The 27,829-nt window shown below is 42.7% G+C and overlaps 1 protein-coding gene across 1 annotated transcript in view; it reads right to left on the bottom strand.

Annotated features, from left to right (window-relative positions):
• Window positions 1-27,829, bottom strand: part of grin2ca (glutamate receptor, ionotropic, N-methyl D-aspartate 2Ca) — a 100,563-nt gene that overhangs the window by 3,159 nt on the left and 69,575 nt on the right. The window contains exons 6-12 of the mRNA XM_041778035.1: window positions 24,882-25,050; window positions 22,102-22,255; window positions 21,851-21,976; window positions 19,360-19,589; window positions 7,912-8,072; window positions 7,610-7,797; window positions 2,636-2,868 (exon numbers count right to left, since the gene is read on the bottom strand). Coding sequence (XP_041633969.1) covers window positions 2,636-2,868; window positions 7,610-7,797; window positions 7,912-8,072; window positions 19,360-19,589; window positions 21,851-21,976; window positions 22,102-22,255; window positions 24,882-25,050 — 1,261 coding nt within the window. The remainder of the gene's footprint in view (window positions 1-2,635; window positions 2,869-7,609; window positions 7,798-7,911; window positions 8,073-19,359; window positions 19,590-21,850; window positions 21,977-22,101; window positions 22,256-24,881; window positions 25,051-27,829) is intronic.

Genomic DNA, 27,829 nt, shown 5'->3' with positions numbered 1-27,829 from the left:
AAAAATGTTTAAAAAAAAGTGGCATAAATGGGATAAAAGTGGCAAAAAAGACCAAAAAGGGCAAAATAAGTTAAATGCAGCAAAACACGGAGCCAAAGTGGGAAGAAATGGCAGTATACAGGGGCAAAAATAGACAGAAAAGTGCCAAAAACAGACAAAAAAAATGTAAAGGGCAGCTAAAGGTAAAAGGTTGCAAAAAGATGTTGCAGAAACGGTTAGAATAAAAGGGGCAAAGTTGTTATAAACCAGGGGAAGGAGCTAGAGTTTGTCAGGGTCCATTCTCTGGGTTTATCAGGGGCCATTGTCTGGGTTTATCAGGGGCCATTCTCTGGTTTATCAGGGGCCATTCTCTGGGTTTATCAGGGGCCATTGTCTGGGTTTATCAGGGGCCATTCTCTGGGTTTATCAGGGGCCATTCTCTGGTTTATCAGGGGCCATTCTCTGGGTTTATCAGGGGCCATTGTCTGGGTTTATCAGGGGCCATTCTCTGGTTTATCAGTGGCCATTCTCTGGGTTTATAAGGGGCCATTCTCTGGGTTTATCAGGGGCCATTCTCTAGGTTTATCAGGGGCCATTCTCTGGGTTTATCAGGGGCCATTCTCTGGTTTATCAGGGTCCATTCTCTGGGTTTATCAGGGGCCATTGTCTGGGTTTATCAGGGGCCATTCTCTGGTTTATCAGTGGCCATTCTCTGGGTTTATAAGGGGCCATTCTCTGGGTTTATCAGGGGCCATTCTCTGGTTTATCAGGGGCCATTCTCTGGGTTTATCAGGGGCCATTGTCTGGGTTTATCAGGGGCCATTCTCTGGTTTATCAGTGGCCATTCTCTGGGTTTATAAGGGGCCATTCTCTGGGTTTATCAGGGGCCATTCTCTGGGTTTATCAGGGGCCATTGTCTGGGTTTATAAGGGGCCATTCTCTGGTTTATCAGGGGCCATTCTCTGGGTTTATCAGGGGCCATTCTCTGGGTTTATCAGTGGCCATTCTCTGGGTTTATAAGGGGCCATTGTCTGGGTTTATCAGGGGCCATTCTCTGGTTTATCAGTGGCCATTCTCTGGGTTTATAAGGGGCCATTCTCTGGGTTTATCAGGGGCCATTCTCTGGGTTTATCAGGGGCCATTCTCTGGGTTTATAAGGGGCCATTCTCTGGTTTATCAGGGGCCATTCTCTGGGTTTATCAGGGGCCATTCTCTGGGTTTATCAGGGGCCATACTCTGGGTTTATCAGGGGCCATTCTCTGGGTTTATCAGGGTCCATTGTCTGGGTTTATCAGGGTCCATTGTCTGGGTTTATCAGGGTCCATTGTCTGGGTTTATCAGGGTCCATTGTCTGGGTTTATCAGGGTCCATTCTCTGGGTTTATCAGGGGCCATTCTCTGGGTTTATCAGGGTCCATTGTCCGGGTTCATCAGGGTCCATTGTCTGGGTTTATCAGGGTCCATTCTCTGGGTTTATCAGGGGCCATTCTCTGGGTTTATCAGGGTCCATTGTCCAGGTTCATCAGGGTCCATTGTCTGGGTTTATCAGGGTCCATTCTCTGGGTTTATCAGGGGCCATTCTCTGGTTTATCAGGGGCCATTCTCTGGGTTTATCAGGGGCCATACTCTGGGTTTATCAGGGTCCATTGTCCGGGTTCATCAGGATCCATTGTCTGGGTTTATCAGGGTCCATTCTCTGGGTTTTTCAGGGGCCATTCTCTGGGTTTATCAGGGGCCATTCTCTGGGTTTATCAGGGGCCCTGCCTTGGGTGGGCCTGACATCCACATAATCCACATATTGCATGTACCCATATTGTGAAAATATTGTCAAAGACATTGTTAAAAAGCTAATAATGAAAAATAGGAGAAGATAGAATACAATAAGATGAAGTACAAGATAGAGTAAATGAGAAACGAACAGAGAACACCATGATTTTACTGACCAATCCATAGACTACAGCTTTGCAGGTGGGCAATAATGATTTTTTTTTTTTTTTACAATGGTTTAGGGACTCTGGTCAGTAAAAGTTCATATTCAGGGAGAAGAATTTCAGGAAGGTATTCAGGTATTCAGTGCTCCCTACAACCTTCATGGCAATCTGCCCATGCTCTCTAAAACAGCCTGATAGAACAACAACGTGATCTCCTGATCAACAATAAACACCCTGAGTTAGCATAAAAAAAAATACAGTCTTTGCTTTAAAGAAGAGCAATAATTCAAAATGACTTCCATCTAACTTTAGGCATCCTGTTTTTATCCTTGTCATGGCTTGCTTCCTGATTGGCTATCCTAAACTCTATACACCGCTGGAAGATTGTGCAAGATAATCTTGAGAATTACTCCATAATCAGGCCTTTACTGCGGTCTGAAGGAGGGCATCAGGCCCAAAATCTGCATTAGTATCTTGTAGTGTGTATCCTGTTTTGGCCAATTAGAAACCGACCACAGCCCATGCCTTTATCATCCTTGGGAGATAAGCAGCACACTACTGAATAATAAGTATTAGGACTTTTAGAAACTGAAGAATAGGTGGGTATATCTCCATGCATCCTGCACCAGACTAAGGGTAGAGACCTGATGTGCTAGTTTAGGTTAAATTTGGACATCATAAAAGCAGCATCAGCTTCTTTTACTGTCTGCGCTCCGTCATACTTACTCTGCTGATAGCCAGGAGGAAGTCCAGGCGCTCTGACTTGCGGACCGAATGCCGTAGCTTCCAATAGAGCAGATGTTCCCAGGCAAAAACCAGCAGGCTCAGGCCCATGGCCACCAGCAGCATGTAGAAGACCCCCGCCATGTTGTCGATATCCAGCTTGCTGCTCATCACCTCTTTCTTCTCATTACGGCAGATTCCTGTGAGCCAGACGGTCTGCAGCTTCTGCGTGTCGCCTGTGAGGGGAAAACAGATTACATGCTTATTTGCATGATATTAGCTTTGATTTTGGGGACTTGGGGTGAGTAATGAAACACCATCACACCTTTGAGGAAATGTGTTTGCATGGAATCATGACAGTCTCACACATCACTAAGCTCTCTGGGATTTAGTAAACACAGCCCATCTTTGTCACATGTTAAACTTTTACAGGAAACAGCAGAAGAAGAAAAACAGATCAAGTCTGCAGCAGAAGAAGATCTGATGATACTGACCTTTAAAAACAAAGCTTTAACTGTAATGACGACTCCTGCTGCGATAGCCTGATGAGTGATTCTTTTACTCTGTAGGCCATCAAGAATTACTAATAGGTGTCTCTGCAATCTCTATCAACATGTTGCAATGGCTCCCAAAGGGCCAAAGCACTTTGACAAACATCCGTATTCCTCAGAGCGAGCTTTAGCAGGAAAGAGGCTGCAGCTCTTTAACTGCTTATACAGCGGAAGAGCTGCAGCTGGGAGAGAACACCCCAAGGACAGAAACAGCTTCCTCTTTGGATTTTTGGTGCGAAAAGAGGAATAATAACGAGGAGAAAGCATTTCCCTTCAATATTTAAATATTAAACCATGCAGTGCTGCATTTATGAAGGGCTTTGTAAAGTTGGAGTTATGAGCCACATTTAATTTTGAAGCAAACCTCCACCTTGGCTAATCTCACACGCCGCCATTGTTCACAGGCTCGCAGTCCTTTCAACTGAACCACGCCTGCAGCTACCGCCTCTTTTTTCCTCAGAAACATGCGTTAGTCTGGCCATTCTCTCAAAGGGAACACGCGCTTTAGCTTTGCAGGATGGATCCGTCTGATGACAGACATGGAATCTGGACAAGGTCACCAAAGCTGCTGTGCAACGCATGAAAGAAAATCCCAGCAGCTACACGAATACACAGACAGGAAGCTTTAAAGATCTAGACCAGTGGTTTTCAAAGTGCGAGGCCGGCCTCCCCTGGGGGGCGCCACAGAGCTTCAGGGGAGGCGTGGAACCATAAACCAGAAAAAAGGTGATTTGCTTTGCTAACCTCTGCTGTGCATGGAGCTAAATGGACAGACTTATAGTTACTTATAGCAGTGTTTCTCAACCTTGGGGTCGGGACCCCCTTGGGGGTCGCCAAATGCCTTAAAATAACTAAGAGCATTTTTTAAAACTATGCTGTTGCCACTTTACACCAGTTTTACCAAATGTTAACCCTTTTCATCACTTTTTAACACCAATTTTAGCACATTTTTTCCACTTAAAACCCATTTTTAGTCAATTTGAATCCCTTTCCATCACTTTTTTCTGCCTGTTTTTGCCACTTTAACCCAGTTTTTTGTCATTTTTTTCCACTTTCATCAAATTCTGGCCACTTTTAACCCATTTATGTTCTTTAAAAATTTCAATTTCAACATTCAATTTTTAACCCATTTAAATGATGTTTTCAACAAAAGTTTTTTCATCTGAAGAAGACTAAATGAATAAATAAAGCTATTTGTTTGTTGATAAGAGTGGTTATTATTCAGGTCAAATTAAAATATGGTTGTCACAGCTTAACGTCACAGTGGACCATGGTTTTGCTGACCTCCATGGGCCCCTAGTTCTGCTGGGTCCCATAAACCTCCCCCTTTATCCCCCTTATAGACGGCCTTGTCTGCACATGACTGTTCTTGAATGTTCCTGGCTGTTCAACCACCTTCAGGTCCAGTGGGGGTCCCCGGTCTCTGACACCTTTATTTGGGGGTCCCAGGCTGAAAAGGTTGAGAACCACTGACTTATAGAGCAGTTTTACTCAACCAAGGAGCCAAATTATTGAAAATACCTTTGCAAGAGCCACAATCTAAGAGGTAAAAAGAGGCAAAAACAGCTTGAAGTAGCAATAAAAATAGGTTAAAGGTGGCAAAAATAGTCAAAAAGCAGCAAAAAAAGGGGTAAAAATGTTGAGAAAAAGTGGAAAAATGGTCAGAAAGTAGCAAAAATTTGTGAGAAGTGACAAAAAAACTCAGTGGAAAGTGAGTTAAATGGGCAGAAAAGCAGTCAAGAGTGGCAAAAATGGGCAAAAAAAGAGGAAACAAGTGGTATGTGATGGCAAAGGGAAGTTTAAATGGACAAAAAGTGGCAAAAAATGGTGAAAAAGGCAAAAATGGCAAAAAGAAGGGGCAAAATTCGGAAAAAGGAAACAAGTGGTATTTAATGACAAAAAGTCACTTAAATGGGCAAAAAGTGAAAAAAAATGGGATAAAAGTGGTAAAAAGAAGTTGTAAAATGTCCACAAAAAACATGAAAAGGGGGTATTTAATGGCATTATAACAGAATAAGAGGGAAAGGCAGATGTTTAAGGACATTTGCAAACCAGAATATCTAAAATATATTCATGTTAAAAATGTTTAAAGATGAAATGTTTGAAAAGTTGTTTAATTTATTTATTTTTAAATCTGAATCCTTTTAGTGGGTGGGGGTCCACTGAATGGATCGGTTCTTCTTAGGGGAGGCAACTCTCACACACTTTGAAAACCCCTGATCTAGAGGTCTAACATTGAGCAGACGGCCTGTATGGGCCGCTGTACAGATAAAACCTATCATCTCCACCTTGGAAGGTCGATGCAGAGGCATAAAGGCCTCTGAGAAACCACCAAATCAGGACCAGAGGATTGGAGCACCAACATATACATTTTTACATTTTTGAGCCTTCACTCTTTCTCCCATGGCTAACCACGACGGTGAGCGCGACCGCTGACACAGGACAACGCCATGAACCTGAAGAAGTCATGCATTTTATTAACCATCCCCCCTGGATGCTGCTTCATAAAGATAGCACTAAAACAAAACAACTATGAGCATAATCAGGGCTGTGAATACTTCTACCTCTGTTCTCTGGGGGGTTAAATAATTAGGTCATATATTAAGCTTATTTCTAGGAGATAGTGTTGTTTTTAAGTTCTGTTGAACTTCCTTTATTCCTGAAAATGTTCTCTGCAGCCCGATGCTGCAGATGGAAAATAACCACCGTATTCTCACACAGAGCAAAGATATCTGGTCAGTTTATTTGCTAATCACTGGAGGTTTTGTTAGCATCATGCATAGAGTGAATAAATACCTCGTGCACGTCCCTGCTGACCCCTTTGCTCACACAAATACCCATTTACTTCCCACTGCACTGCGGTTTTATTCCCTGTGCCTTTCAAATGTGCAAGAAATCAAGGCTGCAATAACCAGTTATTTTGGCAATGCATAGATGGATCTCTAGGACAGGGGTTCTCAACCTTTCAGCCCGTGACCCCCAAAATAAAGATGCCAGAAACTGGGGTCCCCCACTGTACCTGAAGGTGGTTGAACAGCCCTGTATGTTCATGAATAATCATGTGCAGATGAGGCCGCCCATAAGTTTGGGGGGGCAGCAAAATCATGGTCCATTGTGAAATTAAGCTGTGATAACCATATTTTACATTTCAACTGAATAATAACCACTAGAAATGTAAATCCCTTTACTTAAAAACAGAATTAAAATTGGTTGAAATGGCAGCAAAAGGGTGTGGAAAAGGTGAAGAAATGAGGTTAAAAAGTTGCAGAAATGGGTTAGAAATGGCAAGAATTAGATAAAAGTGGCAAAAACATAAACAAAAAATGGCAAAAATGGGTTGAAGTGTCAAAAATGAGATGAACATTTAGTGAAATGGGATTTAGAAGTGGGAAAATAGGGTTGAACTGATAAAAATGGGCTAACTGAGGCAGAAAGATAGGCAGAAAGTTGCAGAAATGTGTTCAGCTGGTAAATATGGGTGTAGAAAGTAGTAAAAAAAGGTTAATGGTGTCAACAATGGGTCAACAGAGGCTGAAACAGAAGTGGCAAAAACAGGCAGAAACAAAGCAGTGGAAAGGGTTTTAAATGGACAGAGGTGGGTTTAGAGTGGCAAAAGAGTGTTAAAACTGGCAATAAATGGTGGGAAAAGTGATGAAAGTTAGTTTAATGTGGCAAAAATGGTTCCAAATTGTGCAGAAATTGATCAAAAGAAGTGACAAATAATAGTAAGAAAGTTTAGTTGGGGAAAAGTCGTTTAAGAAAATATTCTTTATTCTTTTTTTTTTTAAGGCACCTGGCGACCCCAACTAAGTGTCTCGCGAGCCCAAAGGGGTCCCGACCCCAAAGTTGAGAACCAGTGCTCTCGGGCATAAATAAGTAAAACTGCAAAGAATGCAAACTTCTCTAAGTTTAGAGGTACGTGCATTAAAGCCACAGACAGTCTCTAAGTCACTTTAGGTGACCTCAGTATGAGGGGCAACGGGGCACTGGAAATCGAGGGGTAGGGGTAAAAGCTAGAGGCAGGACTCGGCCAAAGCTCACAGCAGCTGGTTTATATCCTCTCACATTTAGAGCACATTCCTCTTTCCATCTTTTACATTTTCCCCTTAAGGTGACCAGACTCTGGCCCCAGGCTTTGTCTAAATCCCCTGAGGAGCCTATCCAAGCACATCGCCGTTTTATTGACGTGCATTTATGATGCTCCTGTCATTCCTCTGAATTTTACTGTAATAACATTTTGCTTCCTATCTTCATTCCCATCTCCCCCCTCGCAGTGTTTATTGTATCATTACACCACATTATGGACCCTTATGATACAGTAAATGTCTCCTCTCTTCCATTTATTCCCTCACAGGTTGATGGAAAAGGTTTTTAAATCTTGACTGCTAAATATTCACCATCTAGTGCATACATATGAAGAGTTTACCATCAGCCAGGAACTGAAGCAGAGCCAGGTCGATGGGTCGCTTCCAGCGTGAATCCTTCTGCAGGGCGATGCCATAACCAGTGGTAGCAAACACTTTCCCACTGCCAATGGTCACAAGCTTGCAGCCCTCGTCTTTGCCAGCCATGTAATTCAGCACAGCAGCATCGTAGATAAAGGCATCCAGTTTCCTAGCGGGGTCACATGAAAGAGGATGTTTTTACTCAGTTGGAAATGATTCGGCTTCACTTTGTCTCTCAGTTCTGCTTCAAACGTACATTTCCTGGTCGTTGGCAGACACCTACCCTGTTTTGAGGCTGTTTAGGGCATCCTCCACTCCCTTCTGGTTGTATTTGACCATGTGGGAGTGCATCTCGGGGTAGTTGCTCCTTATGTTCCGCTCTGTGCTGCCATTTGGGACCGTACCAAAGCGGAACGGAGGGTACTGCTCCTGTGGCTTTTGAAACTGTCGAGAGAGAGAAAGAGCAGGAGTCAATGAAAAATCAAGGATGTTGATGGTTGCACTGTGTTGCATGGAAATTGCATAATACAGTGTTACTCAGCCCTGCTTAACCAAAGAGCCAAATGGTTAAAAAATACCTTTGCAAGAGCCACAATCTAAGTGGTGAAAAGTGGCAAAAATTGGTTAAATTAGCAATAAATAATGTTAAAGTGGCAAAAATGGTCAAAAAGTGGCCAAGAAGTGGCAAAAAAAATGGGTGAAAAATGGGCAAAATAGGTATAACATGGACACATTTGGGGAAAGGTGGCATAATGGGTGAGAAATGACCAAAAGAAATAGTTGTAGATGGCAAAAATGGTCAAAAAGTGGCGAAAACATGGCTAAAAATGAGTGGAAATTGAAGAAAAAGGGTAAAAAGCAGCAAGGCGCAGCAAAAAAATGGGTAAAATTGGCAAAGTAGGTAGCATATAACATAGACACATTTGGGTGAAAAGTGGCATGGGAGGCAAATAAAAACACTGGCAGATGGAAAAAATGGTCAAAAAGTGGTGAAATTATGGCTAGAAATGAGTGGAAATTGAAGAAAATGGGCAAAAAGCAGCAAAGCATGGGGAAAAATATGCAACAAGAAGCAAATGGTGGCAAAAAATTGGTTAAATTGGCAAAGTAGGTATGAAATGGACACATTTGGGTGAAAAGTGGCTTGATGGGTGAGAAGTGACCAAATTGAAATAGTGGCAGATGGCAAAAATGGTCAAAAAGTGGCAAAAAAATGGCTGAAAATGAGTGGAAAGTGACAAAAATGTGCAAAAAGCAGCAAAGTGGGAGAAGAATGAGCAAAAAGCAGCAAAATGAGGGGAAAAATGGGGGAAAAGTGGCATTCAAAGACACAAAAAAGGGGCAAAAATTGGCAAAAAGTTGCAAAAAGAAGTAGCAAAAATTGACTAAAGCAGTAAAAATGGACTGAAAGTGGCAAAAAAGAAGAAAGGGGCAAAAATTGCAAATAAGGACAAAGGAATAAAAAGACAAATAAATGCTGACAATGAAGTTTGACAGTTGAAGGCTACCGTATAAGAGCTGGAAACAAACTGACTGTGACGTGCAGTGGATAATTTCTGAGGTCAAAGTTTCCTTTTTAAGGTTTTTGGGGGGAATAATATTTCAAATGAAGACATTGAAGAGCCACAAATCATCACAACAGAGCCACATGTGGCTGCAGAGCCACGTGCTGAGTATCACTGGCATAATACTAAAAATAATGGTCTAAGTTTCTACAGGACAGAGGGAGAAAAACTGACAAAGCTTTACAAAGCAAGGGGGCTTTCAATCAATACAATAACAAACTATGACACCAGAGACTTTCTGAGTACCAGAACTGGACCACCATGAGCCTGTCCAATAACAAACTATGACACCAGAGACTTTCTGAGTACCAGAACTGGACCACCATGAGCCTGTCCAATAACAAACTATGACACCAGAGACTTTCTGAGTACCAGAACTGGACCACCATGAGCCTGTCCAATAACAAACTATGACACCAGAGACTTTCTGAGTACCAGAACTGGACCACCATGAGCCTGTCCAATAACAAACTATGACACCAGAGACTTTCTGAGTACCAGAACTGGACCACCATGAGCCTGTCCAATAACAAACTATGACACCAGAGACTTTCTGAGTACCAGTACTGGACCACCATGAGCCTGTCCAATAACAAACTATGACACCAGAGACTTTCTGAGTACCAGAACTGGACCACCATGAGCCTGTCCAATAACAAACTATGACACCAGAGACTTTCTGAGTACCAGTACTGGACCACCATGAGCCTGTCCAATAACAAACTATGACACCAGAGACTTTCTGAGTACCAGTACTGGACCACCATGAGCCTGTCCAATAACAAACTATGACACCAGAGACTTTCTGAGTACCAGAACTGGACCACCATGAGCCTGTCCAATAACAAACTATGACACCAGAGACTTTCTGAGTACCAGAACTGGACCACCATGAGCCTGTCCAATAACAAACTATGACACCAGAGACTTTCTGAGTACCAGAACTGGACCACCATGAGCCTGTCCAATAACAAACTATGACACCAGAGACTTTCTGAGTACCAGAACTGGACCACCATGAGCCTGTCCAATAACAAACTATGACACCAGAGACTTTCTGAGTACCAGAACTGGACCACCATGAGCCTGTCCAATAACAAACTATGACACCAGAGACTTTCTGAGTACCAGTACTGGACCACCATGAGCCTGTCCAATAACAAACTATGACACCAGAGACTTTCTGAGTACCAGAACTGGACCACCATGAGCCTGTCCAATAACAAACTATGACACCAGAGACTTTCTGAGTACCAGAACTGGACCACCATGAGCCTGTCCAATAACAAACTATGACACCAGAGACTTTCTGAGTACCAGTACTGGACCACCATGAGCCTGTCCAATAACAAACTATGACACCAGAGACTTTCTGAGTACCAGAACTGGACCACCATGAGCCTGTCCAATAACAAACTATGACACCAGAGACTTTCTGAGTACCAGTACTGGACCACCATGAGCCTGTCCAATAACAAACTATGACACCAGAGACTTTCTGAGTACCAGAACTGGACCACCATGAGCCTGTCCAATAACAAACTATGACACCAGAGACTTTCTGAGTACCAGTACTGGACCACCATGAGCCTGTCCAATAACAAACTATGACACCAGAGACTTTCTGAGTACCAGAACTGGACCACCATGAGCCTGTCCAATAACAAACTATGACACCAGAGACTTTCTGAGTACCAGAACTGGACCACCATGAGCCTGTCCAATAACAAACTATGACACCAGAGACTTTCTGAGTACCAGTACTGGACCACCATGAGCCTGTCCAATAACAAACTATGACACCAGAGACTTTCTGAGTACCAGAACTGGACCACCATGAGCCTGTCCAATAACAAACTATGACACCAGAGACTTTCTGAGTACCAGTACTGGACCACCATGAGCCTGTCCAATAACAAACTATGACACCAGAGACTTTCTGAGTACCAGAACTGGACCACCATGAGCCTGTCCAATAACAAACTATGACACCAGAGACTTTCTGAGTACCAGTACTGGACCACCATGAGCCTGTCCAATAACAAACTATGACACCAGAGACTTTCTGAGTACCAGAACTGGACCACCATGAGCCTGTCCAATAACAAACTATGACACCAGAGACTTTCTGAGTACCAGAACTGGACCACCATGAGCCTGTCCAATAACAAACTATGACACCAGAGACTTTCTGAGTACCAGAACTGGACCACCATGAGCCTGTCCAATAACAAACTATGACACCAGAGACTTTCTGAGTACCAGAACTGGACCACCATGAGCCTGTCCAATAACAAACTATGACACCAGAGACTTTCTGAGTACCAGTACTGGACCACCATGAGCCTGTCCAATAACAAACTATGACACCAGAGACTTTCTGAGTACCAGAACTGGACCACCATGAGCCTGTCCAATAACAAACTATGACACCAGAGACTTTCTGAGTACCAGTACTGGACCACCATGAGCCTGTCCAATAACAAACTATGACACCAGAGACTTTCTGAGTACCAGAACTGGACCACCATGAGCCTGTCCAATAACAAACTATGACACCAGAGACTTTCTGAGTACCAGTACTGGACCACCATGAGCCTGTCCAATAACAAACTATGACACCAGAGACTTTCTGAGTACCAGAACTGGACCACCATGAGCCTGTCCAATAACAAACTATGACACCAGAGACTTTCTGAGTACCAGTACTGGACCACCATGAGCCTGTCCAATAACAAACTATGACACCAGAGACTTTCTGAGTACCAGAACTGGACCACCATGAGCCTGTCCAATAACAAACTATGACACCAGAGACTTTCTGAGTACCAGAACTGGACCACCATGAGCCTGTCCAATAACAAACTATGACACCAGAGACTTTCTGAGTACCAGTACTGGACCACCATGAGCCTGTCCAATAACAAACTATGACACCAGAGACTTTCTGAGTACCAGAACTGGACCACCATGAGCCTGTCCAATAACAAACTATGACACCAGAGACTTTCTGAGTACCAGAACTGGACCACCATGAGCCTGTCCAATAACAAACTATGACACCAGAGACTTTCTGAGTACCAGTACTGGACCACCATGAGCCTGTCCAATAACAAACTATGACACCAGAGACTTTCTGAGTACCAGAACTGGACCACCATGAGCCTGTCCAATAACAAACTATGACACCAGAGACTTTCTGAGTACCAGTACTGGACCACCATGAGCCTGTCCAATAACAAACTATGACACCAGAGACTTTCTGAGTACCAGAACTGGACCACCATGAGCCTGTCCAATAACAAACTATGACACCAGAGACTTTCTGAGTACCAGTACTGGACCACCATGAGCCTGTCCAATAACAAACTATGACACCAGAGACTTTCTGAGTACCAGAACTGGACCACCATGAGCCTGTCCAATAACAAACTATGACACCAGAGACTTTCTGAGTACCAGAACTGGACCACCATGAGCCTGTCCAATAACAAACTATGACACCAGAGACTTTCTGAGTACCAGAACTGGACCACCATGAGCCTGTCCAATAACAAACTATGACACCAGAGACTTTCTGAGTACCAGAACTGGACCACCATGAGCCTGTCCAATAACAAACTATGACACCAGAGACTTTCTGAGTACCAGAACTGGACCACCATGAGCCTGTCCAATAACAAACTATGACACCAGAGACTTTCTGAGTACCAGAACTGGACCACCATGAGCCTGTCCAATAACAAACTATGACACCAGAGACTTTCTGAGTACCAGTACTGGACCACCATGAGCCTGTCCAATAACAAACTATGACACCAGAGACTTTCTGAGTACCAGAACTGGACCACCATGAGCCTGTCCAATAACAAACTATGACACCAGAGACTTTCTGAGTACCAGAACTGGACCACCATGAGCCTGTCCAATAACAAACTATGACACCAGAGACTTTCTGAGTACCAGTACTGGACCACCATGAGCCTGTCCAATAACAAACTATGACACCAGAGACTTTCTGAGTACCAGTACTGGACCACCATGAGCCTGTCCAATAACAAACTATGACACCAGAGACTTTCTGAGTACCAGAACTGGACCACCATGAGCCTGTCCAATAACAAACTATGACACCAGAGACTTTCTGAGTACCAGAACTGGACCACCATGAGCCTGTCCAATAACAAACTATGACACCAGAGACTTTCTGAGTACCAGTACTGGACCACCATGAGCCTGTCCAATAACAAACTATGACACCAGAGACTTTCTGAGTACCAGAACTGGACCACCATGAGCCTGTCCAATAACAAACTATGACACCAGAGACTTTCTGAGTACCAGTACTGGACCACCATGAGCCTGTCCAATAACAAACTATGACACCAGAGACTTTCTGAGTACCAGAACTGGACCACCATGAGCCTGTCCAATAACAAACTATGACACCAGAGACTTTCTGAGTACCAGTACTGGACCACCATGAGCCTGTCCAATAACAAACTATGACACCAGAGACTTTCTGAGTACCAGAACTGGACCACCATGAGCCTGTCCAATAACAAACTATGACACCAGAGACTTTCTGAGTACCAGAACTGGACCACCATGAGCCTGTCCAATAACAAACTATGACACCAGAGACTTTCTGAGTACCAGAACTGGACCACCATGAGCCTGTCCAATAACAAACTATGACACCAGAGACTTTCTGAGTACCAGAACTGGACCACCATGAGCCTGTCCAATAACAAACTATGACACCAGAGACTTTCTGAGTACCAGTACTGGACCACCATGAGCCTGTCCAATAACAAACTATGACACCAGAGACTTTCTGAGTACCAGTACTGGACCACCATGAGCCTGTCCAATAACAAACTATGACACCAGAGACTTTCTGAGTACCAGAACTGGACCACCATGAGCCTGTCCCATTACCCTCCATGATGTTTAGTGACTTTTCTTTCAGTCGTTCAGAAGAGCCAAACAGCAGCTGAAAAGGTCAGAGACACTCTTACGCTGGCGATCCTTAAAATGTTTCCTGAATTGATCTCTAAGTTCTTTTGTGCCTCTGCTCCTGCCGCCTCTTTATCTCCTGATTTAAACAGTTCAGCGACCCAACAATGCCAGTCTGTGTGCAGAGATATCCTGATCTCCTTCATGCTCTCCTTGTCTGCAGTAAGAAATGAACTTCTTCTTTTATCCCTTTGCTTTTGGCAGCTCTCTATGCCTTTAATTAGCCGTGAGGACAGGAAGTGGAATGGGGCAGAAATGCAATCGACAAAATTGCACTTTTTCATTAACCTTATTCAAATGTGTTCTCACTACATTAGCCGGGGGACACTTTGTGCTCAAGTTTAGTGTGAGGAGGGAGGTAATATCATGTCAGGACGTCTTGTAAACGGAGCAGACCTCGGCTGCAATCTGATAGAAAACCTTGAGTCGTCTAACAAGGTCGAGTTTATATGTAGAGCCCCAAATCACAAATTTGTCCCTGAGGGATTTTACATTCTGCACGCCCACGGCGGCCCCGTCTCAGCCTGATAAGACCTACAGGAGGGAAATCTGCCTTCATGGTCTGATACAGGAGGGACCGCTGAGGAGAGGTGGAATGGCGTGTAAGGACAGCAGAATGACAGAGCAGACAGAGACTTTAGAGAATCAACACATCTGTGTGGTCCAAAAACATCTGTCCACAGCCACCACAGCCTGAGGTAAACAATAGCCCAACTCAGCGTGTCTCTCTCACTGACCAATCAAAATCAAGAAGGGGAGGGACGTCAGCAGCCATGGCTGAGGTGAAACTGCTTTTAGCTGTTAGTGGCTACTTCATTCTCTGGTTAGCTCGCAGTAACAGCAGTCGTTCTTTTTCTTAGTTAACTAGAAATTATTTGCCTTTTCTTCACCTTTGAACAGCTGGTTAACTGGTCAGTATTTATACATTCTCCCCCTCTTTAACCAGCAGTCATTACTCATTCTGTCTGGTTAAAAAGCCCTGAGTTATTCCTGATTTTTCCGGTTAAGCAGCTTTAGGTAGCTTGTTCTTTCCCTGGTCAACTAGCAGTTCTTTGTTATCTAGTAAATGTGACAATCTGTGACTTGTTTTAGTTTTTATCTGGGGATGACTGATATTATCTGCATAAAATTGTGTCAGCAGATATTGGCTTAAAAAGTCACTTTTTGTTTCAGCAGATCTGAAAATTCCTGCTGGTATTTCCAACAGTTAAATTTACTGTATCAGCCTGAATCAGCTGAAAATATTGGTCTATTCTGTCCTAAACACTGCTGGAATTGGATGTAAAGACTGGCCGAATCAGATGTAAATATTGGCCAATGTCAGCTGTAAATATCAGTTCATATCTGATAAAAATATTGGCTCATATTTGCTGTAAATGTCAGCATATGTAACTGTTAATATCAGCCTTCATCCACCTTAAATATCAGCCTATATTGGCTGTAAATATTGAATTATATCAGCTCTTAACATCGGCATATAAACTCTGCAGATATCTGCCAATATCTGCTGGGAATTTTGACCTATAGTGATAAATTGGCTCATGTCAGCTGTGAATATTGGCTTGTTAAGGCTACAAATATCAGCCTGTATTGGCGTTAATTATTAGCCAAGCTTGACTATAATACTGGTCTTTAATGGCTTCAAATATTGGCAAATATCAGCTTAAATATTGGCCTTTATTTGCTGTAAATACAAACTCATATCAGATGTAAATATTGGCCAAGGTTGACTGTAAATATTCAAAATCAGCTGTAAATATCAGTTTATATCTGCTATAAATATTGGCTCATATTTGCTGTAAATATCAGCATATATTACTGTGAATATCAGCCTTCATCCACCTTAAATATCAGCCTATATTGGCTGTAAATATTGACCAAAAGCAGCTCTTACCATTGGCGTATATAATGCTGCAGATATCAGCCAATATCTGCTGGGATTTTTGTCCTATAGTTTTTTTAAATTTGCCCATATCAGCTGTAAATATTGGTCTTTATTTGCACTAAATATCAGCAAAGCTGGACTGTAAATATTGGCAAATATCAGCTTAAATATTGGCCTGTATCTGCCGTAAATACTAGCTCATATCAGATGTAAATATAAGCCAAGGCTGACTGCAAATATTCAAAATCAGATGTAAATATCAGTTTATATCGGATATAAATATTGACCTACTTGCTGTAAATGTCAGCATATAATACTGTGAATATTTGCATTCGTCCATCTTAAGTATCAGCCTATATTGGCTGTAAATATCAAATTCTATCAGCTGTAAATATTGACCTAATTCGGCTCTCAACATGGGGTTTTAAACTACTGATATCAGCCAATAACTTCTGGGAAATTTGTCCTATAGTTATAAATTTGCCGACATTAGCTGTAAATTTATGGCTTGTTTAAATACCAGCCTGTTTTGGCAGTGAATATCAGCCAAGCTTGACTGTAAAAATTGGCCTTTAATGGCTTCAAATACTCGCTAAAATCAGCTTAAATATTAACGCATATTTGCTGTAAATATCAGCCTATATTGACCGTTATTATCAGCCTATAATTAAGTGTTAATACAAGCCTTTAATCACTTTAAATATAAGCTTATATTTGCTGTAAATATTGACCTATATCAGCTCTTTATATTGGCATATGGCTGTTAACATAAGACAATATCTGCTGTGAAATTTGGCCTATAGTGGCTATGAAAAGTTGGTCATATCAGCTGTAAATATTGGCCTATATAGGATGTAAATATCAGCCTATATTTACTGTTAATATCAGGCTATAATTGTTAATATGAGCCTTTCATCACTTTAAATATAAGCTTATATTTGATGTAAATATTGACATTTATCAGCTCTTTACATTGGCATATAGAGGCTGTTAGCGTAAGCCAATATCTGCTGTGAATTGGCTATGAAAAGTTGGTCATATCAGCTGTAAATATTGGCTTGTTTATGCTTTAAATACCAGTCTTTAACAGACTTTGATTTTGGCCAAGCATGGCTGTAAATATTGGCCTTTAATGAATGCATTTATTTGCAAATATCAGCTCAAATATTGGCCTATATTTGCTGAAAATATCATATATTGCTATTAATAGCAGCTCAATAGCAGCCTTTACTCGTGTTGAATATCTGCTCAGCTTGGCTGTAAATATTGGCCTTTATTAGCTTAAATATTGGCCAATAGTAGTTACTAATATTAGCCTATAACACTTTAAATATTAGTCTATTTTGGTTGTAAATATTGTCTTTATGTATGAATCAGCGTAGGCTGTCTAATGGACCTGCAGTAAGTCCTTCTCAGTCCTTAAACTTTAAACTGTTATATAAGGGGAGGATTTTGGGTCTGAACTGCATTAACGTGTCAGTATCATTATCAGTATTGGCTTAAATTAACATCCCTGTTTACCCTAGAATAGAAAAATAAGGTTCAGGACTTTCATAAATTATTCCTTAAAGTCTAACTTAACATAACTCTGTCTTGTTCTTAGTTGTCAAATGTGTTATGTCTTAACTCTTCAGGCACCAGAGTTTTTTCAAGAAAATATTCAATTGTGATATCAAGATTTCAAAAGGCTGTAGCTTAAAAGTGGTTAGAGATAAAGGCGTACTGTAAATGAGAAAAATCTTCAGTATGACCCAAAGTGTGACTCATCTAATTTGCATATTCTGATGTCACCAGACGGCCCCCACTGCCACTGCTTCTACCACGTCTGCCCCTACCTCTGTAGTGTTTTTTTATTCCCACTACCTCCGTCAATATTCGTATTTTGGCCACCCCTGCAACCCCCACCATGTCCCCACCCCGGCCAAGGTGAGGAAAAGCTCTGATGGCCCATGGAGTTAGTGCTCCGACACACCGGCAGTCTCAGTCTCACTGGACGACTGAACGTCATCGTCAGAGGGGTGAATATTCCTCTATTCCTCCCAGTATTGTGAGTATTCTCGCTACAACTCGCTCTCTTTTTCTCTTTTACGCACCGACTACAACCACTTCTACCACTTCCTCGTTTCCTCGACCGGAGGTGGGTCTTTCAAAACTTTTTCTCTCCAAAACTTTGTATAGAAACACGCCCACAAATGCTGCTGGGATTGAAGTTACTCATGTCCGCCATCTCCTGGTGTAAAGTGGTAACAACATTAGGCACCATATTTGCAGCTACAGCCTGTTTAATTCAGCAATGTTGCTTGTTGCAATTTTGCAACTTTGGTGCTTAAAGAGTGAAGTTTTACCACAGTAATTTAGGCTAAGGTAACTAAAACTACTTCAGATTAATCTAGATAGATCTCCATGTTTTATACGCTCTTCATCAGCGAGTTTGACTGTAACGGGTTAAAGGAGGTTGGTCAGAGCGAACAGGATCCATCTCAGGACTCTAAGGACTATAAGGACCTGGGTTCTTTAGGGCCGAGGTCATCATGCACCTCAACTTTCAGCCGCTCTGCTCATCTTCATCGCTCTGAAGGTCACTTCCTGTGCCTTCGTCTTGTTGCTCATTTGCATTGACTTAACCTGAGGGCTTCAGCACAGCTGGACAAACAGCCCTCCTTCTCCCTACACCGTCTCACTCCTCAATAATCTATGGACCTGCTGTCAAAACCTCTCTGTCTCCCTCCCTGCCTCGCAGATTTAATGTATAATGAGAGCGCAGTTGTAAATGACTTTGCCTGAATGATAATGAGCAGTGGACAGCTTGGTCTTTTCCTCAAATGCCTCTTTAATCCCTTCAGTCGCCTGCGAGCAGAAACGTCTACAGACCATTTCTTGTGCTGATGGTTGCACATGGATTTCCTTGTCAATACTCCTTTAAAGCAGATCCTCAGGCCAGACAAATATGCAAAAGATAATACCAGACATTATAATCGCCGTCTGCACAGAAAATCCACTCATGTATTACATTTCATAAGCCGTCCACAGACATCCCTATCTAAGGAGTCAGAGGATGTAATTCAATTTCACCGCTCCGTCTCTGAGGGAGGGAGTGAGAAGTCAGGGTGGTGACATTGTCTCTTCTGGATATTTGCCTTCATAGCTCCACCACACGCTGTTTACACACCCAGAATAGAGCACTTTGTGTTTTTCCTGAGCTGTACAATAAACACAGCGCCTCCAGAGCGCCAACGTCAATGACAGCGGCGCAGCTCTCTACCTTTTTGTCGCTCAGCCCAGAGACCGTGTCGATGTACTGCTCCTGGATCATGAAGGCGGCCAGGTTGGCGGTGTAGGAGGCCAGGAAGATGACGGCGAAGAAAGCCCAGACCAGGACCATGATCTTACTGGTGGTGCCTTTTGGATTCTCGATGGGGACGGAGTTGTTGAAGACGATGCCCCACAGCAGCCACACCGACTTCCCGATGGTGAAGGTGGGGCCTCCAGGATCTACAACAGGATTGGACGAGACAGTATGAGTAGAAAACCCAGCCAGGTAATGTTGAGATCATAAACAGTGGCTATGATAACAAAATAAAAACTCCATGAGAGTCCAGACAGCATTTAGTGCTGAGGTAGGCATATCTTAACAAAGCTCCCGTCTGAACTGTTTGGGCCCACTTAGAAAATGATGGGACCAATCAGCAACGAGGGGCAATACTTTCAGGCGCGGAGTCGGGACGTAAGCAGGCAGCGACAACAGGCCGGTGCAATTATGGAGGAAGAGATTAGAGTGGATGCTGCTAAAGCGCCAGTTTTATCAGAACTTGATGACATTTCTTCGTTAAAAGAACAAAGAACAGCAGTGAGTTGTTTTCTTTTTAAAACCACAAAAGTTGAGTACTGACATGTCTACAGTCGCCATGGTTCGCATTATGCAGTTTTCTATGGTACTGGTTCTCAACCTTGAGGTCGGGAACCCCTTTGGGGTCGTGAGACACTTAGTTGGGGTCGCCAGGTGCCTTAAAAAAAAAAACTAAGAATATTTTCTTAAATGATTTTTTCCCCAACCAAATTTTGTTACTATTATTTGACACTTCTTTAATCAATTTCTGCACAATTTGGAACCATTTTTGCCACATTAAACTAACTTTCATCACTTTTCCCACCATTTATTGCCAGTTTTAACACTCTTTTGCCACTCTAAACCCACCTCTGTCCATTTAAAACCCTTTCCACTGCTTTGTTTCTGCCTGTTTTTGCCACATCTGTTTCAGCCTCTGTTGACCCATTGTTGACACCATTAACCCTTTTTACCACTTTCTACACCCATATGTACCAGCTGAACACATTTCTGCAACTTTCTGCCTATCTTTCTGCCTCAGTTAGCCCATTTTTGCCAGTTCAAACCTATTTTCCCGCTTCTAAATCCCATTTAATTAAATTTTCCACTCATTTTTGCTTCTTTTTAATCCTCTTTACCACTTCTTTTACCTGTTTCATACACTTTAACCCATTTTTGTGATCTTTTGCTTATGTTTTTGCCACTTTTATCTAATTCTTGCCATTTCTAACCAATTTCTGCTACTTTTTAAATCACATTTCATCACCTTTTCCACATCCTTTTGTTGCCATTTTAACCAATTTTAATTCTGTTTTCAAGGAAAGGGATTTACATTTCTAAAACGGCTAAATACTACAGCACAAATGAATAATAAAAAGATATTTGTTGCTTTGATAAGAGTGGTTATTATTCAGTTGAAATATAAAATATGGTTATCACAGCTTGGTTTCACAATGGACCATGATTTTGCTGACCTCCAAAAAGTCAAACAAATTACATCAAATCAAATTACGGAAATCACTGGAGGCTAATGCCACTACTATAGCCGAGCACCTCATACGACCCAACTTCAAAAATCCTGAAATATCCCTTTAATCAGTAAATCTGAACTAACTGTTGGTGGTTGTTTCTATCGGTATCTGAGCCTTGTGACTGACTGGAAACCAGTCCAGGTGTACCCAGCCTCTGGCAGCCTCAGAACATCAGTATTGATAACGTAGCTGGATGGATGGACTTATAAATGTCATCAACTATGAAGCAGCTGTCTTGTTCACTCAAAACAAAAAACCCATCCCAGCTGAAAGCTCACATTTCCTATCAGAGCGAATACAACAGATCTGATGTTTAGTTATGCATTAATAAAAACGCGTCCTGGTCGACCTTGTACATATTTCCTGCATGCATCCTGTGATCCCTCCTAAAATACATAAAAACAAACCTGAGGAGCAGAGCTCTGAATGCACCCCCCTCCGGCCTCTCTCCATCCATTATGAGAGACTTTACAGAGCACGGGGCTCAGAGATGAAACGCCACTATCTCAATTTTCCAGGCATTGATCCAATATGTGCTGGCTGTAAATAGGCAGAGATTTCACGTCTTCTCTAAAGCCCTGGAGGGCCTGAAGACCGCCGCTCTGTGAGGATGTAAAGGCATGCAGGTGGTAAGGTGATTTCATCCGAGCATATATGATGGTTTTGTTTTTTCTCCATGTTTTGGTGGGCGGGGCTTGACAAACCCAACACAGCCTGCTGCACAGTAATCATACAACCTTCATGTTCTTGTTTCATGATCGTAGGAAGTATTGTTATTTGGTGATTGTAAGGAAGCTTTAAACATTTAAATGTGCAACAAAACCACTGCTTATGTTTCTACCAATCAGCTGTTCCACTGTCTACTATGTAGAAGGGAAGTGGGCGGTATCACTCACCTTTGGCGCTGACCAGGCTGCGGTTGTAGCCGACTGGACTGCAGTATTCAAAGACAAACACGGTGATGGCCACGACGGTCAGACACATGACGAACATCATCACCCAGACCGCTGGACTGTAGGGCTCTGCAGAGGAAAGCGGTGTGAATGGAAGTGTTCCTTTATTCTGAATCTTTTCGGTGATTTGTAATGGAGGGCGTTTCCTTCCCCATGCACAGAGCTGGGTCTGATATTATTGAGGCGTTTCTTACCTAGAAAGGCTGACGGGGAGACCGTCCCGTTGCTCCTGGCCACCATCACGCTGATCCCCGTCTCCACAAACGGCACAGAGAAGTCAATGATCTCGGAGCGCTCCTCGTTGATGGTCAGAGAGCCGATGGCCATGTCTGCCCGTTTGTAGAACACCTGTGGAAGGAAGAGAGGATATTTATAGATCTACTTTCTAAACCAAAGAGCATACAGATGTTTCTGTGCTGCTCTGATAGAGTTAAGACTTAACCCCTGACATCCAGCGCTGACCTTTCAGATAAATCTCATCTCTGTGTGATGTCAACACGCCCGGCCTCTGTCCCTGAAGTGATCGACTGTCTGTTTCCTCCAGATGGACGCGATTCAAAAGCCTATTCTAATGTTATCTCTGCCTTCAGCAGTGCATTGTAAAGCTTGATTCACCGTCTAATCCACCTCTAATCCTCCACAAAGTATTGAAGCATATAGACATAATGACTCTTACATAAGACGTCTGCTGGCAAACATCACAAACAGGAAGTGGAGGTAGTTCCTCAAGCTGAAGGTCAGCGGGGCTGCGGTTTGGAGGAGGGGCTTCTTTTGTAGAAACATTTTAATCTAAAGTAGATTTAAGGGGAGATATCTGATCATGACTGCAGCCATTACTGATCCATCACGGCTCATAGGAAATGTTCATCACTGCAGTGGAAACAGTGGACGTCATAGCAAAGACTGCTTTAAGGAAGCCTAAACCGCTGCAGGAAGATGCCGTCCTGTTGCTGTATCTCATCTCAGCACAATTATCTTCAGGTTTCTTCATCCAAACTCCTCCATAATGCAAAACTTCCCATCTGTTACAAAGAGATGTGCTCAGAGGCTACTCAAACATCCAGTTTTGAATTTAGGAGTCTTTAAGGAGACGATGGGCACATTGAACTAAAGGTTTAGGAAAGTAATGCCAGACTTCAGAGCTAGGCCACATGTATACAAATGTTAGGATGCATAAAACAGAAGGAACTGAGACTACTGTTCTTAAACCATAGAGCAAAAGAGACAGAAATGGGTTAAAATAGTCAAGCAATGGCTCAAATGGACTAAAAGGGGCAAAACTGGTATGAAAGGGTGAAAAGTGGCAAAAAAGAAGTTCTACATATGGTCAGAGATAGGTGAAAGTGGCAAAAATGGGGTAAGTTAGCAAAACAGTGGTAAAAATGGGGAAAAAAAAGGCAAAATACAATGCAAATATTGGCAAAAGTGGAAAATGTGTTTAAAAAATTGCAAAATGCAGCCATAAAGTGACAAAAATGAGCAAAGGTGGGGAAAAAAAGGGTTAAAAATGGTGTAAGGTGGCAAAAAATTTGCAAAAGATTTGCAAAAATAGGCAAAAAGTGGCAAAAAATGCAATTATGGTACAAAAAAACCCACACAAATGCATGAAAAGTGGCAAAAAAAGGTTAAAAGCAACAAAAAAAGACAAAATGTGTTAAAAATGGCAAATGTGGCCAAAATTGGCTTAAAGTTGCAAAAAGAATTTGCAGAAATGGGCAGAAAGTAGAAAAATGTGTTAAATGAGCAAAAGTGGCAAAAAATGGTTGAAGAGCAGCAAAAGATTACAAAAATGAGATTACAATCGTAAAGGATTACAGTTGCAGAAAAATATTTGGGCAAAAAGTGGCAAGAAATGCAATTATGGTTAGAAAAGGGGTTTAAAAAGTGGCAAAAATGAGTGAAAAAAGAGCAAAAACAGGATACAAATGGCAAAAAAGTTCCAAAAGTTGCAAGAGATGAGGATTAGAAGTGGAAAAAAGTTGGCCAAAATGGCAAAAGGCAGTAAAAATATTCAAAAGTAGCACAAACATGTTGAAGAAACAGGCAAGTGGTTAAAGAAAAAGGTGGAGTCAAAAAGAAGAGGCAGTAATGGATGAACAGAAAAAAAGCAGCAGGAATAAATAATTCCAACATCAGAGCCAATGATAGATTAACATGAGGGAACTGTTAGCCACAATGCTAACACTAATGCTAATGCACTCATGCTCTGGTGGATTGTTGTGGTCTTTGTCGAAGCCCACAGACCCGAACAGCTGATCAGGAGACGCCGATACGCTGAGATGGGAATGCAGAGAGAGGACATGACCCTCACAGGAAGGCCCTCACCCACAGGGGTTCAAACCAGGATCCTTCTTGTTGTGAAACCGCAGCCCTAACCACTGCTCCACCGTGCAGCCTTAAGTACACATCCACTTGTCAGCCTTTCACACAGCCTGGTAGCTAAAATGTTAGACAGCTGCTGATTGGGGTAGTGATGGAATCATACAGATGGTCAGATTCTCCTGCAGATTTCATGGATCAGAGACTTTACTCTTCCCATGTTGGTACAGTTCTGTGCTGAACCTCTGAGTCCACCTGAAGGACTTGAACTCCCTCCACGTGTGTTTTTCCGGCCGTGTGTTCCACTCCGCTCTGCTGTTTATCATACTGATGGAGAGCCTGCTGATTTACAGTCCAGACACTCCGCCTCATGCGAGCCATTAGCTCTCCTATGGAGGCCGACGCCTCATTGAGCACAATAGCCTTCCTGTTTTTGTGAAAAAAGGCCGACTAATGTGGCGGCGTCCAATTCCTCAAGAGGAGGGCCGGCCGGGAGACTGTAGAGATTATTCACGAGGACACCTACTCCTCCTGTCTGTACAACAGCCCCTCCCTCGGCCTCCACGGTGACCTTACTCACTCATGTAGGCGTTAATCAGAATTTAACACTGATTCTATCTTCATTGAGATTTTACCACAGATGAATCTGAGTTACCTCTCCGATCATCCCGTTCCAGATTCCTCGGACCAGCTTCCCGTGTTTGCCGTTGGTGACCAGGTAGAGGTCGTAGGAAAACTTGATGTTGCGGGATAACTTCTTCAGGATGTCGATGCAGAATCCTTTACAGCACAGCTTGGTGTAGGGCTCAGTGTGACCCACAATGCTGCAAGAAAAACACGGAGGAGAGTCATTACTGGCAAAGATTCTCCTCCTGAGGATGGTTTAAAGGTCAGAGATCTGTCCCTCTCTTTGTTCTGCTCTCAGTGATATAAATGACGCTATTAAACCCTCATTATGTGCTATCAATTGAAGGGAAATTACACATTATTTCTCCATCATTTCTATTGAATATAAAGAAATCCAAATAAAAGGATGCTGTTAGAAATGGAGAAAAATGGCACGCTGTGAGGTATTGACTAGAGGGGGGAAAATGAGGACGTCCCACCTTCCCTTAACCCAAACACTTTTAAAACTTAAAAAATTACCCACAATCCAGTGCACACTGATTTCCTTCTCTTCAAAACAATATAGCGCTTTATCAGGAGGAAGCTGAGTCCTCCCAGCCAACATCATGGAGAGTGATTGGAAGAATAATCAATACATCATAGTTTTATAGAACTTTAATCTGCAGCACTGTTTTAGTTCTGTGCTGTTACTTCAGGTATTAAGAAGTCTAAGTGCAAAAACTGAAGTCAGAAGTCCCGTTACACCAACATTAAACCTTTGACTGTTGACCAATCAGGGGTTTTAAAGCAGTTTTTCAAGAGCCAATGAAATGCCGCTGCAGCTGCATCCATGTTTAATATTTGAGAAACATAAACCCCTATTATCAGACTTTAACGGTAGAACTTATCGGCATTATACTGCGAACTAGAATGGCCGTCTGAGGCGGCAGACCCACGCCTAAGCAGCGCCACCGAGGAACTCACGCTCCCATTGGTTACTATGGTGTTCAAAATTCGAATTCCAAGAAAAACTGAACAAATGCGTGCATCATCACCAAAATCTAATCGATTCTTCCCTGTCACTATCCCAATATTCCCTGAAAGTTTGGTGAAGATCCGACTTTCCGTTCTGGAGTTATCTTGTACACATACAGACAAACAAAGATACCGAACCCTTTACATAACCCCCCACCGATTTCATCAGTGTGGGTAATAAAACCCAAACTTTCAGCCTTTAAACGGTGAAAATAATTTCTCTGTTATTTTTCTGAGGGTCAGCAGGGATTAGAAGGAGGGGGGTTGGTTTGAACACAGTTGAACAGTTCAACGAGGGATTACGAGACAATGCTGCTTTACCTAAGCATTCATGCTTCAGAGAGAAGAGAGCTCTACAAGTTCACAACCACAGGAAGGATCATTTCAACTTTGAGTCTCAATTTCATACTTTGGCCTTCATTTCTTCAACTTTTATACAATAACAGATCTAAAGGATATCTCAGCACCATCCCAACTAAAGCTGTAACCACACTAGAGGATTTAAGCCCAGATTTCAGCCCTGATGATTTTAGCCCTGATGATTTTAGCCCTGATGATTTGGAGCCTGATTTAAGCCCTGATGATTTTAGCCCTGATGATTTTAGCCCTGATGATTTGAAGCCTGATTTAAGCCCTGATGATTTGGAGCCTGATTTTAGCCCTGATGATTTGGAGCCTGATTTTAGCCCTGATGATTTGGAGCCTGATTTTAGCCCTGATGATTTGGAGCCTGATTTAAGCCCTGATGATTTGGAGCCTGATTTTAGCCCTGATGATTTGGAGCCTGATTTTAGCCCTGATGATTTGGAGCCTGATTTTAGCCCTGATGATTTGGAGCCTGATTTTAGGCTTGATTTTCATGCTCATATATGACCCCTATCTGAGCATGAAGCTTTTGCCTGATCTGGGGTCTTTTTGTTCCAGTGACTGGGGAGACATGGCTGAAACCACCAGGAGGAGGGCGAGTTAAGACGAGTTGTAAAAATAAACCCTCAGCGATGTGGCCTTCTTAGAAGAGGAGCAGAGAAGTCGTCTCCTTGACGTGAAGCCGGGGCTCTGACGTCAGGAAATTAGGGAGGTCGGAGGGTCAGCAGGAAGTAGAATAAGAGCTACTCTGATGTGTCACGGCCCCGACAGATGGACTGACAGCTGGGCCCACCGAAACAAATCCGACACAAATTAATCACAGAAACAATGGCAGACAAGAGTGAAACTCAGGGCTGGATTATTTAGAGCAGATGATGGCGTCTTCGTCACCGGGAGTCTTAAATGTTACCTGAAGAGTCGAGAAGACTCTCTATCTGTTTAAAGACGCCGCTGCTGAGCTAACAGCTCATCTTGGATTTAACTGAAGGTTAAAAGTGACCCTCCTCTCGGCTGCCATCAGGAGGGCCACATCCATTTCCTGAGAGGGGCGGAGTCAGACAGCTCATTAACATTTAAAGCCACAGACACAGAAACAGCTGGTTCTGAGCAGAGCCGAAACAGAGGAGTTTTTAGACATGCAAAAATCCAACACTGGAGTGTTTTATCAGAAACAAACTTCACAGGCATGTTTTGGGGACCTCTGAGACCGATATAAACTTGTCTTAAAGGGTTAGATATGTCCCCTTTCATGCACAGTCCTGCAGAGTTGCATTGGTGTGAACTGGCGTTACAGTGGTTCAGAGGCCTCCAGCATCTTCAGCAACAGTCTCATCTTCTACTGTAATTAATCTGCTGCTATTAATACTCTGAAGCTGCTGTGCTGTTGTGGGACCTTTCATAATGATGTTCGCTGGATATTTTCAGTATTTGATGCTCTAAATAAACTCCTCTGCCCTGGCCGCGTCCTCATATTAGCCTCTCCTCCAAAGAGTCCTCAGTAAAACTCCCAGACTTTGATATGCTGTGTACTCCAGCATGCTAAGCACTGTTAATTAGGACACTGGCCTGTGTAATACCTACCACATGCCAAAGCGC

Source organism: Cheilinus undulatus, linkage group 21, assembly GCF_018320785.1.
Source record: "Cheilinus undulatus linkage group 21, ASM1832078v1, whole genome shotgun sequence".
Lineage (NCBI taxonomy): Eukaryota > Metazoa > Chordata > Actinopteri > Labriformes > Labridae > Cheilinus > Cheilinus undulatus.
The sequence above is the reverse complement of the archived record's forward strand: the minus strand, read 5'-3'. Positions and strand labels throughout refer to the sequence as shown.